At 44.3% G+C, this 12356-nt stretch overlaps 2 protein-coding genes and 1 non-coding gene across 3 annotated transcripts; 1 reads left to right on the top strand and 2 right to left on the bottom strand.

The window, feature by feature from the left end:
• Positions 1-3016: 3016 nt before the first annotated feature.
• Positions 3017-3088, bottom strand: TRNAM-CAU (transfer RNA methionine (anticodon CAU)). The gene has a single exon. It is a non-coding gene; the product is annotated as a tRNA-Met (tRNA).
• A 211-nt stretch (positions 3089-3299) lies between these two features.
• On the top strand, positions 3300-10043 carry ILF2 (interleukin enhancer binding factor 2). The gene is made up of 14 exons (XM_059072329.2): positions 3300-3422; positions 4160-4219; positions 4436-4478; positions 4923-5027; positions 5403-5480; positions 5816-5918; positions 6496-6561; positions 7028-7144; positions 7610-7688; positions 8264-8351; positions 8795-8856; positions 8935-9049; positions 9270-9360; positions 9510-10043. Exons 1-14 carry the CDS (start codon positions 3418-3420, stop codon positions 9668-9670), a joined length of 1173 nt encoding a protein of 390 aa, XP_058928312.1. The 5' UTR covers positions 3300-3417; the 3' UTR covers positions 9671-10043.
• Positions 10044-10197: 154 nt separating this feature from the next.
• SNAPIN (SNAP associated protein) lies at positions 10198-12038 on the bottom strand. Its single transcript, XM_059072523.2, has 4 exons — positions 11846-12038; positions 11533-11579; positions 11169-11287; positions 10198-10841 (listed from the first exon to the last, which is right to left on the bottom strand). Exons 1-4 carry the CDS (start codon positions 11986-11988, stop codon positions 10740-10742), a joined length of 411 nt encoding a protein of 136 aa, XP_058928506.1. The 5' UTR covers positions 11989-12038; the 3' UTR covers positions 10198-10739.
• Between the last annotated feature and the right edge of the window lie 318 nt (positions 12039-12356).

Genomic DNA, 12356 nt, shown 5'->3' with positions numbered 1-12356 from the left:
GAGAAGCTAAAAGAAGCTGAAAGGTTTCGGGGGGAAGATAACAATTTTAGTTTATTGCTTTTGAAGTGCCTGTAGATATCCAAGTGGAGATGTCCAATAGGCCATTGGATTAGTGGAACTTGAGCTCAGGAGAACTAGACTAGAAATCCAACTTAGTTATTGAGCTTCTCTCTCAACAATGGTGGCTTAGGGCTTCCCTTCCCTGGTGGTGCAGTGGTTGAGAGTCCACCTGTCGATGCAGGGGATACGGGTTCATGCCCCGGTCCGGGAAGATCCCACATGCTGTGGAGCGGCTGGGCCCGTGAGCCATGGCCGCTGAGCCTGCGCTTTTGGAGCCTGTGCTCCACAACGGGAGAGGCCACAACAGTGAGAAGCAACAATGGTGGCTTAAATAATTTGTCCAATCCTAAAGCTGAGCTGCAGACAAGTAAAAATGTTAGGAGAGCTTTTACCCTAGAGTCATTTGCTGATCCAAAATTGGTGGCAGAAAATAGGCTATGTGGGGCAAGTGAGACAAAATTTGGAGTCCAAATGTCCCCAAAGGTAATTACTTAGGTAAACCACCTTCCTATTTAGGGTTAGGATCCTGAGAGGCTGCACTCCTAGGGGAAACCTAGGAGTAGGATAAACCAGAAGTAAACAGAAAATCCAGACCTGAAATAGTCAAAAGCCCAAATTAAGAACCAATTCATGGGTTTAAGAGCAAGTTAGACTCAACTGAGCAGTAAGTGATGAATTGGAAGAAAGGACAGAAGAAACCACTCAGAATGAAGCATGGATACAAAGGAATGAAAAATATAAAAGAGGGGGTTGGAGATATAAAGAATACCATGAGAAAGTCTGACACACCTTTATTTGGAGCCCAGGAGGGGGAGAAATAATAGGGTAGAAGCAATATTTAAAGAGATAATGGCTGAGAAACTTAAAAAATAAATGAAATACATCAAGCCACAGATTCAAGAAGTTCAACAAATCTCAAGATTAAAAAACAAAAATATCCATACCTGGAGCCATCAGAGTGAAGCTGCAGGAAATTAAACGAAATATAAAATCTTAAAAATAGGCAGAAAAAAGAGAATTGGTTACCTTCAGAGGAGCAACCATTTGATTAACAACTTTTTTTTCACAGCAAAAAGGGAAGCCATAAAATAGTAAAATATTATAAATGTGCTGAAAGAAAATGACTGCCAATTTAGAATTACATATCTAGAGAAAACGTCTTTCAAAAACAAAGGTGTGGGGCTTCCCTGGTGGCGCAGTGGCTGAGGGCTCGCCTGCCGTTGCAGGGGACGCGGGTTCGTGCCCCGGTCCGGGAAGATCCCACGTGCCGAGGAGCGGCTGGGCCCGTGGGCCATGGCCGCTGGTCCTGCGCGTCCGGAACCTGTGCTCCGCAACGGAAGAGGCCGCAGCGGTGAGAGGCCCGCGTACCGCAAAAAACCAAACAAAACAAAGGTGAAATAAAGATGTATTCAGAAAAACCAAAACCAAGAAAGTTAGCCACCAGCAGCAGGGCACTAATTCTCAAGCGGAAGGAATATTATTCCAGATGAGTGTTGGGGATACAGGAAGGAATAAAGAGCATTAAAAATGGCAAATCTCAATGACCACTGCTTTAATTAATAAGCATTAATGTCTTGCGAGATTGAACATACATATGGAATTTAAATTCTATAAACGTATACACCTACACTTACCCAAGAGGAACAATTGCATCTCACCACAAGAACCTTGTACAAAAATGGTCAGTCATAGCTGCTTTATACATAATGGCTCCAAACTGGAAACAGCCCAGATGTGCTCGCCTGTGTCTCAGCCAGTTGGAGGTCCTGAATTCATCAACAGGAGAGTGGGTAAACAAACTGTGGAATATTTATGCAATGGCATGCTACTCATAAATAAAAAGGAACAAATTGCTGATAAATGCAAAAACATGGAAGAATCTTGAAATGTGTCAAGCAAAAGAAGCTAGACAAAAAAAGAGTACATAGGATGTGAGTCCATTTATGGGAAGAACAGACAAAACTAATCTATGATAATAGAAATTGGAATAGTGATTGTAAGGGAAGGGCAAAGGGGTATGAGTGAATTTTTTGAGGTGATAAAAATGTTCTTTATGTTAATCTGTGTGATGGGCAGAATACATTACTCAAAATTAATCGATTTGTAGACTTAAGATCTGTGCATTTTGCTGTAGTAAGTAATACTACAATTAGTATATTAGTATCAATATAGTACTTTAAAAAGTTACACAACAATATATATAGTTCTGGAGGGAGTGACGGTGGTAAATGGAATTAAATTATTCCTTCATTTTTCACGAGGAGGCTAAAAGTGTTACATAAAATTAGACCTTGCCAGTTCAAGGAGGCACGTCGTAATTTTTAGCGTAACCACTAAAAGAGTAGAAAAAGAGTGTGTAACTTCCAATTGACAGAGGCAGGGAAGGAATAATAAATAGTAATCAATGCAAAACAAGGCAAGAAGGGGGAGAAACAGGATTATAGAAGGACGAAAAGCATATAGTAATATGCTTGATGTAATGCAACCATAGTATATCCATATTTGTGGCTGTGAAACTTCGTATAAGGGTGAAATCCGCCAGAGAGATTGTAGAGTGAGAAAAAGAGAAAATGAGGGGAAACTGGGCAAATGGCAGGGGGTCTGGTCCTTCTCTCTTGTCACTTCCCTTGCGTTCTTTTTCTGAGCTCTCTTTCCAAAGGCTGTCTCAGTTTCCCTGCTAGTCCCTCACCATCAGTATTTTCCCCCTCTGATTCAATCAATATACATACTCAAATCCGCTTTTCCTGCCTCAAGTTTCTAGCCTCTGTGAACCACATCCAGACGTGTAGTGTTCACAGTCACCTAAAGTCTCTTCCTGTTCCATTTCGCTTGCTGATGGCAAAAACAGCTTCTAAAGCCTGCATTTTTGAGAGAGGAAAAAAGTAGGAGTATGGCGATTACATGTATTGAAGAAATTTTAAAATCCTGGGGAGGGAAAAAGAAGTAAGCACACCGATAGCAGAGGATGGTTTCGATCCATCGACCTCTGGGTTATGGGCCCAGCACGCTTCCGCTGCGCCACTCTGCTGCTTCGAGACATAACTCTCCATGAAACATATGGAAAATTCGCTGAATGCTACCCATCCTGATTTCTTTACACAGTGCCCCCTAGTGCCTGCAAAAGTCGTTACTGTAAAATCCGTTCTTATTGGCTAGTTCCTGACACAGTAGGCTCTTTTCATTGGTTCATAAACCGGTTTACCAAAGTAAACCAATAGGCATAAGCGGCGGAGTACGGCGGGAGCCAATCGCGCCGGAGTTTGTTGGGACACGGCGGCAGGCCGCCTTTCCAGTTGTCTGCCCCTCGGTGGAGAGGGGCGGTTGGCGTGGCCTCCATTGTTCGGCCTCTAGGACGCCATGAGGTAAGGGCTGTGGGGTGCTCTAGAGAGGTTTCGGGTATCCGACCGAAAACTGTGGGCAGTTGGGCTGAAAGGACTCGGAGGACTTGAAAGGGCCGTTTATCGAGGGGCTGCACGGAAACCTGAGAGCTCCTGGGCTGAGAGAGTGGGGGAGGTCAGGGGCCGAGGAGGCGGGGAAACTCGGGCCGGGGATGGGGGTGGGGCCCAGGAGTGGGTAGGCAGGTTCGACACTTCGGTCTCTGGGGTGTTCAGATGAGGGGGTGTCCTCAGGTCCCAGGAGGAGCACTTCCCCCCCCCCCACAACTAGACTGAGAAGGCTGGAACGTGCTTCATGCATCCTCAGTGCCAAGTGCTTGACATATAGAATATGCCTGATGTTTTTACCACGTGAACGAGTAAATGAGCAGTCACGTTAGTCTCTGAAGTCTTAGAGTTGGAGTGTCCTAGCAATTATGGGGCATTTCTTGTAGGGCTTACTGAGCCCCGTCAGCATTTAATGTGAGGTTTGATGTGATTAATTTATCCCGAAGGCGGAGGTCATGGGGGGTGAGGCTGGGCACCTCACCCCCATGAGGAATTGGAATTGGGGGGGAGAAGTGTAAGTGGGAATGGGATCGCTTGGCTTCCAAAGGGAAATGCACAGCGATGGAGGTAGGCTAACTAGAAATCATGTGGCCGGTATGGTGGAGATTGCTTCAACGAGGTCAAAACAAAGTTAAAATCTATTCATGCATTTCTAGGGGTGACAGAGGCCGCGGTCGTGGCGGGCGCTTTGGTTCCAGAGGAGGCCCAGGAGGAGGGTGAGTGCCAGTTTTTAGCATCTCTGCAGCCGTTAGTTTCCATTTCAGTCATCTAAATAGTAGTTTGGAGTGGACTTATCTTACCTGCCTTTGTGAGATCCAGCTGTGGGTTAGAAGCATTCTTTGCATGCTCTCCTTGTAAATGAGTTTGGCCCCATTATGCGAGGTCAGTTTGATTTCTGTGGTGAGTAATTTGGATTGTTTTTTGTATTTTAGGTTCAGGCCCTTTGTGCCACATATCCCATTTGATTTCTATTTGGTGAGTACCTTGGCCACTGTCAATTGTGGTTGAGCCCAGCGTCTCCCTATTAATGAAGTCAGGTGGTAGTTGGAGCAGAGAAAGGGATTAGTGAGTGGAGTTTGGGGGTGGGTTTGAGTCAGCCATGTGTTGCGTTACATACATAAACCGTGAAAGCTGGATGGGGAAGACAGTTCCTCGGCCACAGTGGGCAGTAACATGGTTATAATCTTTGTTCTGAACAGTTAATGGTATCTCTGGCTTATCTGTTAGTGTAACGGTAGTAAGAGTTTAAATTATGGATATTCCCTCCAGCTTCTATCCTTGTTTGAACATCTTAAGGAGTAAAAATAAGTGTTGTAGAATTTTCTGTTTTCACTTTTTTTGTGTTGTGGCAACAGAAAGAAAATCTCTATTGTATATTATTTTTCGTAAGTAGTATGTAGTTGTTTATCTCTGGTTTAGTGTGAAATGGCCTTTCCCCGGGTCAAGCCAGCACCTGATGAAACTTCCTTCAGTGAGGCCTTGCTGAAGAGGAATCAGGACCTTGCTCCTAACTCTGCTGAACAGGTATATTTTGGGTTTCTTCCTGAGATTCCTCAAAGGAAGCCAAAGAAGTAAATAACTACTGGTGAGGTTACTGTTACCAGAGCGTAAACTCCACAGAAAGTTTAATCGTTCTCCTTATTTCTCTTTGGGGGTAGAGGGAGAGCACCAGGTGAATATATAAACAAATTACATGTGCATTCATATTTTTACTGGGGAATCTATCTTTGGGATCAAAAAGTATTCAAGGCTGGAAGGGTCAGGATGTTCTCAGAGCCCGTGCAGGTATTGCTTCATCTCCTCCTATTGAAGGGATTAGGGGAAAATATTCAAGCTTGATGAGAAGTTGCTTACAGTGTTTCACCTGAGGGTTTTTTTTTGTTTCCTGCTGTCTTTCAGGCCTCTATCCTTTCTCTGGTGACAAAAATTAACAACGTGATTGACAATTTGATTGTGGCTCCAGGGACATTTGAAGTGGTGAGTTTTTGATGATTTAGTCCTAGGAAAGGGGAGCCTTGTGGAAGTTTCCTTGGCTCCTGTCTCTTAATTCTTTAGATGCCTATTCAAAGCCACTCTTAAAATGGGAAAGTACAGTGGAATTCCTTTGTAGTACTGATCTTGGGGACCAGACTTATATCGTTACTGTCAGTTAACCATGATGAACCAGGCTTTTCATGTGCTTATTTTGGGATATGATTTGAACTCTGCTACTTCCAAATCCGGGTAATAAGCTGTGTTGTAACTGAGTTCTGAGAGGAACTAGGCAGTCTTCTCACTTCTGAGTTTTCTTTTTGAAATCCCTTTTCCAACAGCAAATTGAAGAAGTCCGACAAGTTGGATCGTATAAAAAGGGAACGATGACTACAGGACACAATGTGGCTGACCTGGTGGTGATCCTAAAGATTTTGCCAACATGTGAGTGTGCCTCTGTCTGGCCTTAGGAGCAGAACATAGCAGTTGGATTTGAGGCATAGGGATCTTTAAAGCCCAAATTTCTTGTGAGAAAGGCTGTTTGGAAGACAAATGGGAAATTTAGTTTTTTAATGTGTGTTGTATCTGAAAGAATATGGCCAGTTACTATGGGGCAGTGTTTCTCAACTGGGGGTGATTTTGCTCCCCAGGGGATATTTGGCAGTGTCTGGAGATGTTTTGGGGCTACTGTTTTTGGGTAGAGGCCAGGGTTGCTGCTAAGCATTTTGCAGTACACAAGACAAACCCTACCTCCCAGCCCCAAACAAAGAATTATCCAGGCCTATATGACATTAGTCCCACTGACAAGAAACCCTGCTGTGGAAAAAGGTGTATGTATATAGGAGGAGGTGTCCTATTCCCTGAGCCTTCCAATTTCTCTGTCCAGGTGTTAGCTTCCCCTTGTAAAAGTGTTCATTCAGCTGATTGTCCTTGCTCCAGCAGAAATCAGAGTGCAGAGATGTATAGAAAAAATCTACATAAATAATTGTAATCTTCATTATCTCCTGTTGTCTCAATCCAGTGGAAGCCGTTGCTGCACTAGGGAACAAGGTCGTGGAGAGCCTAAGGGCACAGGATCCTTCTGAAGGTTTGAGTTTGTTGCTGAACATGTAATTTAGTGGTCACAGGAGTCAGGTCTATGATTATAAGTTCATTTTAACAAAGTCAGGTCAGGCTAGAAGGAAGAGCGAATACAGAGTTTTAGGTTGGGGAAGTTTTGGGCAGAGTTCGCTAGTGTTCAAAATCCAGTTGATGTCCCTTACTTTCAAACTCTGTATTCTCAGTTCTGATTCTGGACTGTTGCTGTTTTCAAAAATCTATCTAGGGGACTTCCCTGGTGGTCTAGTGGTTAAGACACCGAGCTCCCAGTGCAGGGAGCATGGGTTCCATCCTTGGTCGGGGAACTAAGATCCCACACGCCACATGGTGCGGCCAAAAAGATAAATAAGTAAATAAATTGTAAAAACCTATCTGTTCCCCCACCCTCATCCTGGATTTACCTTTGGTCATCTGATGGAAATATGAGTTACAGCTTTTGATTTTTCTTTTTGCAGTTTTGACCATGCTGACCAATGAAACTGGCTTTGAAATCAGTTCTTCTGATGCTACAGTGAAGATTCTCATTACAACAGTGCCACCCAATCTCCGAAAACTGGACCCAGAACTCCACTGTTAGTCCTTTTATTCCGTTGCTGTTAAATTTGGGGAAATTCAAAACATGGTATAAAGTGCTATTGAGTTTACTTAGGTCCCAAAAGGTCACATGTGGAATAGCAACAAACTAAGTTTACCCTCAGAGTTTGCCATCTTCCTCTGTAATTTGGAAACAGTTTTACCAGCTTGCTAGTGAAATTGTCAAAGCCAGCATGGCCAAGGAAGCAGTTTGAGGATTTAAGAAAAAGGACTGAGGAAATATTTATGGAAATTGGGGCTCTTGCATGCTTCCAGATTTGGTTTGGGGGAGTAATAGTGATTTTTGGACAGGTCACTTGCTGATCTGGGGAACACAGGTGGTTTAAGGAATTACTATGTAATCCTGTCCCCCTTCCACGTTCTTGGACTATGGCAGTGGGATTGAATTGCTTGCTCAATAATGGGAATGTTTAATCTTGGTGGATGTCATGCTTGTCTTCTAGTGGATATCAAGGTGTTGCAGAGTGCCTTAGCAGCCATCCGACATGCCCGCTGGTTTGAGGAAAATGCTTCTCAGTCCACGTGAGTCCCTCTCTGTTTGAGTGAAGATATATCCTAATCTTTCTAACTACATGGAACAGCAGGATACCCTCCCCCCCAATACTTGCTCTCACAGAACATTTTTGGCTGTGATCTTCTGTCTGGATTTTGATTTTTACCTTAAGTAAGCAAACTTAGGTTGAGGGAAAGAGGGGAATGTATAGTTCTGGAAATAGATTCATCTCTGTGTCTTACATGTGGAAGTAAATAATCTTATTACTTTAATTTTTTTTTTAGCTATAGTTGATGTACAGTATTATGTTACAGGTATATGACATAGTAATTCACAATTTTTAAAGGTTATACTCCATCTATAGTTATTATAAAATATTGGCTATATCCCCCATGTTGTACAGTATATCCTTGTAGCTTATTTTATACATAATAGTTTGTACCTCTTAATCCCCTATTCCTATTTTGCCCCTCTCCCCTTCCCTCTCCCCACTGGTAACCACTAGTTTGTTCTCTATATCTGTGAGTCTGTTTCCTTTTTGTTATATTCACTAGTTTGTTTCATGATGTTATTACTTTTAATCCTTGGTCCCTGTTACCTTCAGAGTTAAAGTTCTCATCAGACTGCTGAAGGATCTGAGGATTCGTTTTCCTGGCTTTGAGCCCCTCACTCCCTGGATACTTGACCTACTTGTAAGTAATGAAGGGCAATTGGAATTCCTGATCCTATGTTACAGTAATTACTCTGAAACCTACCAGAATATGAAATTTGGTACAGATTAAAAAGAAATGGGGGGGAGGGGAAGAGAAGGGAAAGAGAAAAAAGAAATCTCAGTAGTGGACAAGTAATCCAATAAAGATTCAATGTTTATTTGAATGTTTGTTTGTTTGGGCTTTTGGAGTATGCACTTAAATGAGTAGTTATTACTGCACCTTTGTTTTTCTCATTACTGCTGTCATTTCATTAATGTGGTAATGGGAGAGAAATTACTGAATGAACAATCATTTCAGAACTGCTTCTCAACGTTAAAATTTTAGCTAGACATTAACCAGTTTTCTTCATGATGGTTTAAAGTTTTAATTTGAAGAGAGAATTGCCGGTTTATGGCACACCTACCAGATTCATTTTCTTCTAGGGGCACTATGCTGTGATGAACAACCCCACCAGACAGCCTTTGGCCCTAAATGTGGCATACAGGTATAGCATAGCTGCTTTGGGTTTGGGGCTGGATGTAAGCTGTCTTGTGTGTTCTTCTAATACCTCTCCATGTTTCAGACGATGCTTGCAGATTCTGGCTGCAGGACTCTTCCTGCCAGGGTCGGTGGGTATCACTGACCCCTGTGAGAGTGGCAACTTCAGAGTACACACAGTCATGACTCTGGAACAGCAGGTATTGGGACAGCTCTGAAATGGTCTGTTGTGCCCCCACTCTTGAACATCTGGTCAGAAGGCAAGGGAATGTGGTTTTTAGTGGTCAGGGATTTGGAGGTTCTTACAGACTTTGGTCTTGAAATTAAAAGTTGTTTTTATCTCACTTTTCATGAGAATGTTAGTCAAATAAGGTATTTTGATTTTCATTGCTAATTTACCCTTTCTTTGCTCCCCCTCAGGATATGGTCTGCTACACAGCTCAGACTCTGGTCAGAATCCTCTCACATGGTGGCTTTAGGAAGATCCTTGGCCAGGAGGGTGATGCCAGCTGTGAGTGACCACTGTGGGACAGGGGTTCTTTACGGTACTCTGTGATCTACAAAGAAACTCTACACTACTCATGTCTTACTGTTCCCACTGTGTGGGTCATGACTTGTATGTTGGGCTACTTGTCTGAAGTTACCTTTTTTCTCTTCTAGATCTTGCTTCTGAAATATCTACCTGGGATGGAGTGATAGTGACACCTTCAGAAAAGGCTTATGAGAAGCCACCAGAGAAGAAGGAAGGAGAGGAAGAAGAGGAGAATACAGAAGAGCCACCTCAAGGAGAGGAAGAGGAAAGCATGGAGACTCAGGAATGACCTCCCTGTCTCTTCACGCCCTTTCTTACCCATGGAGAAGACTGGAGCCTAAGCTAACTGCTGCTGGGCTTTATGTGGTGGCATTTCTGAGGAATAGGGGAGACGGGAAGGAAGATTTAAAAGACACTATAGAAGGAATTGTCATTCCACTGTGTTCTGAAACTGGCTTAGTAGCCAGAAGTCTCCCATTTATGACCTATGCCATCCATCTATAGTGAAGCAGGATACCAACTTTTATTCCTAATACTCTAGAATCCCGAGCTCCTGGTTACCTCTCTCAACCAGTACTTTGTCGTTGAAATGTTGTGAACTGTTAGTGTTTGCAATTTTTTTTTTTTTACTAAGAAAAAAGATTAAAGTAATTCCTAGTAGGGCTCTTGGTCTTGTTTTTCCTTGGCATCTGGCAAGCTGTTTTGCTTCCTTTTGCTTTCTGTACTCTTCACTGAAAATGATACTTGAGTCTTTTCATTGTAAACACTAGATCTCAATTTGAAGCTATATTTGAATTAATGCAGAAGACTCTTGGAACCTTTCCATATACCAGAGTAAACTGGAATACCATTTAAGCATTTATTGAATTAAATGGTTCTAGTAACACTGCTACAGTAGTCAAGCCAGTGCAGTCAACAAAGAGGGTAGGTGGGTTATTCACCTTGACTTTGCCTGCCCTTTCTAGTGTAAACAAAAGAATATTGGAAGTCACAGGTAGAGGACATTCTGCCCAGGTCCAGCAACCTTGCATGTAACAGGAAGCCCTTCCCTTGTTAATGAGGCTCGGAGATGGTAGAGGAGGTGGGCCTTGAGCTTGGAGCTTTAAAAAAAAAAAAAAATGGAGAGGCCGCAGGTCATTCTTGGAAGCAAGAGCCAAAATAAATCCTTTGGGATCCTGAATCCTGCTCTACACAGGTTTCTTTGGGCCCCACATAAATGGGTAAGACTGAAGTGCTTCAAACAAACCACAGGGCTGCCCTTTTGATGTCCCAACACCTACAGGGAGTCCTGGAGGAAACAGGCAGCCGGGGAATGGTATTTGTGCTATTCTGTGGCCATGGGCCCATCTCCTGGCCTGTTACTTGCTTGGGGAACCAGGGGGGTAAACTCCTGAATCCAGCATTGCCCTCCTTCGGGCTGTTTCCTTGGCAACACTGTGGTTTAGCCGCCTCAGCCGTTCCTACAAAACAAGATTTGGAATCAAATTTAACTGCCCTGTGAAAGGATTTAGTGCTTGCTGTCAACTAGGCTGGAAAATATCTTAGGCTTGCTTCATCTCAACGTTGTCTTCTAAGGCATGTAAAAATAAATGAGAGCAACTGGGGGTTAAGAATAATAACAGTAAGTTCTATTCTGGCTGGCATTAGTTGACAACTCCTTTTCCCCAAAAAGTAAAAATTACGGTGACTTTCGTTGCGTTGGGGACTTCATGACACCCCTTGAAAATCGGAGAATACCTTAAGACTTAGAAGAACAAAGAGTTACTGTTGGTAGGAAATTCCTATACCTGGGCGTTCTGTAGGATGTTGTTAACCAAGACGACTCGTCGCCGGGCATTAAGGAGCTTCTTCACATAGGGGTCGAGATCCAGGGCCACTTTCTGATCCTCATTGATACGGCACAGTTCTGGGAAATGGAAGGAAGAAGCAATTAAACACCTAATGGCCGACTCGTTCTTGGAACAAGTAAGCTAGTAAATGCTATGGAAAGCACTCTTGTGCCACATGGGCACAGTCACTAGAAACTTAAGGAAAGAGAAGTCCATCGGCAGCCCTGGAAGCAAGTGACAGAAACCCAGCCCTAGAGGTTGGCAAAACATAAGGTCCTGTAGTGAGTTGTAGGATCCCGCGTATACAGGGATGCTTACTCACCGGTAGCTAGGTTGTCAATTTGTTCCCGGAGCTCTACTTGGCTCTCTCTGCAAAGAGGTACAAGGCCTACACGGTCAGACACTTAATGGAACTCAAAAACCTACTTCCCCATGTGTTTCCTAAGTGCTCAGAAAAGCCAGCCTCTGCCCCCACCGGCAGGCCCTCCGCCGGCCTGCCCCGCCTCCAATCAGTTTCCCCAAATTCTTAGTCCCATCCGAACGCCGAACTGATCTTGTCTCCGCCCTTTCTTGGCCCCGCCCCTACAAAAACCAAATCAATGAGAGGCCCCGCCCCAACCTTCCCTCTAGGGCACCTGACGGCGTGGACGTGAGAGTCAAGCTGCTGCACAGCCGGTCGCAGGAACTCGAGGAGCCCCTCGGCGAAGAGGTCGCGGCCTGCGGGCCCTGCCACGGGGGTTCCTGCCCCGGACACAGCGGCGGAACCAGCTCCCGCCATCACGAACTGCCCTTACGGCCGGAACCTGCCGCGAGGGCCGCCGGGAACTGAAACCCCGCCGAAGTGCGCCGCCAGGGGGCGCCCGGGGAGTGCCAGCTCCGACCCAGGCCTGGGATTTCTGGGAAACGCAGTCTCTGGAGCCAGCAGGGCGGGGCTCAGGGCCGGGCCCTAGAGCTACCGGGAGTTGTAGTTCTTTGTAGGCCATGAAGTGGCGGGTTTTGAAAGTCTCCAGACTTAAAGAGCTAGAAGGAACCATTTTGGCGCTGCGTACGTTTTGTTTTCTCCAAAGGTGAAAAATAAATGCTTATGTCCCCAGTTGTCCATAGCTTTCCCATGTTAATTTTGTGGGAAAGCCAGATGATAGTCAT

This window comes from Kogia breviceps, chromosome 1 (assembly GCF_026419965.1).
Source record: "Kogia breviceps isolate mKogBre1 chromosome 1, mKogBre1 haplotype 1, whole genome shotgun sequence".
Taxonomy (NCBI): Eukaryota; Metazoa; Chordata; class Mammalia; order Artiodactyla; family Physeteridae; genus Kogia; species Kogia breviceps.
The sequence above is the reverse complement of the archived record's forward strand: the minus strand, read 5'-3'. Positions and strand labels throughout refer to the sequence as shown.

Bases quoted from the DNA above. Each gene is read 5' to 3' on its own strand.
- ILF2 (XM_059072329.2), top strand. The intron at 5,919-6,495 runs GTGAGTGTGCCT...GTCTCAATCCAG, and splicing joins CCTAAAGATTTTGCCAACAT to TGGAAGCCGTTGCTGCACTA. The intron at 9,050-9,269 runs GTATTGGGACAG...GCTCCCCCTCAG, and splicing joins TCATGACTCTGGAACAGCAG to GATATGGTCTGCTACACAGC.
- SNAPIN (XM_059072523.2), bottom strand. From the start codon at position 11,988: ATGGCGGGAGCTGGTTCCGCCGCTGTGTCCGGGGCAGGAACCCCCGTG. The intron at 11,580-11,845 runs GTGCCCTAGAGG...ACCTCTTTGCAG, and splicing joins TCTCACGTCCACGCCGTCAG to AGAGAGCCAAGTAGAGCTCC. The intron at 11,288-11,532 runs GTGAGTAAGCAT...TCCATTTCCCAG, and splicing joins AATTGACAACCTAGCTACCG to AACTGTGCCGTATCAATGAG.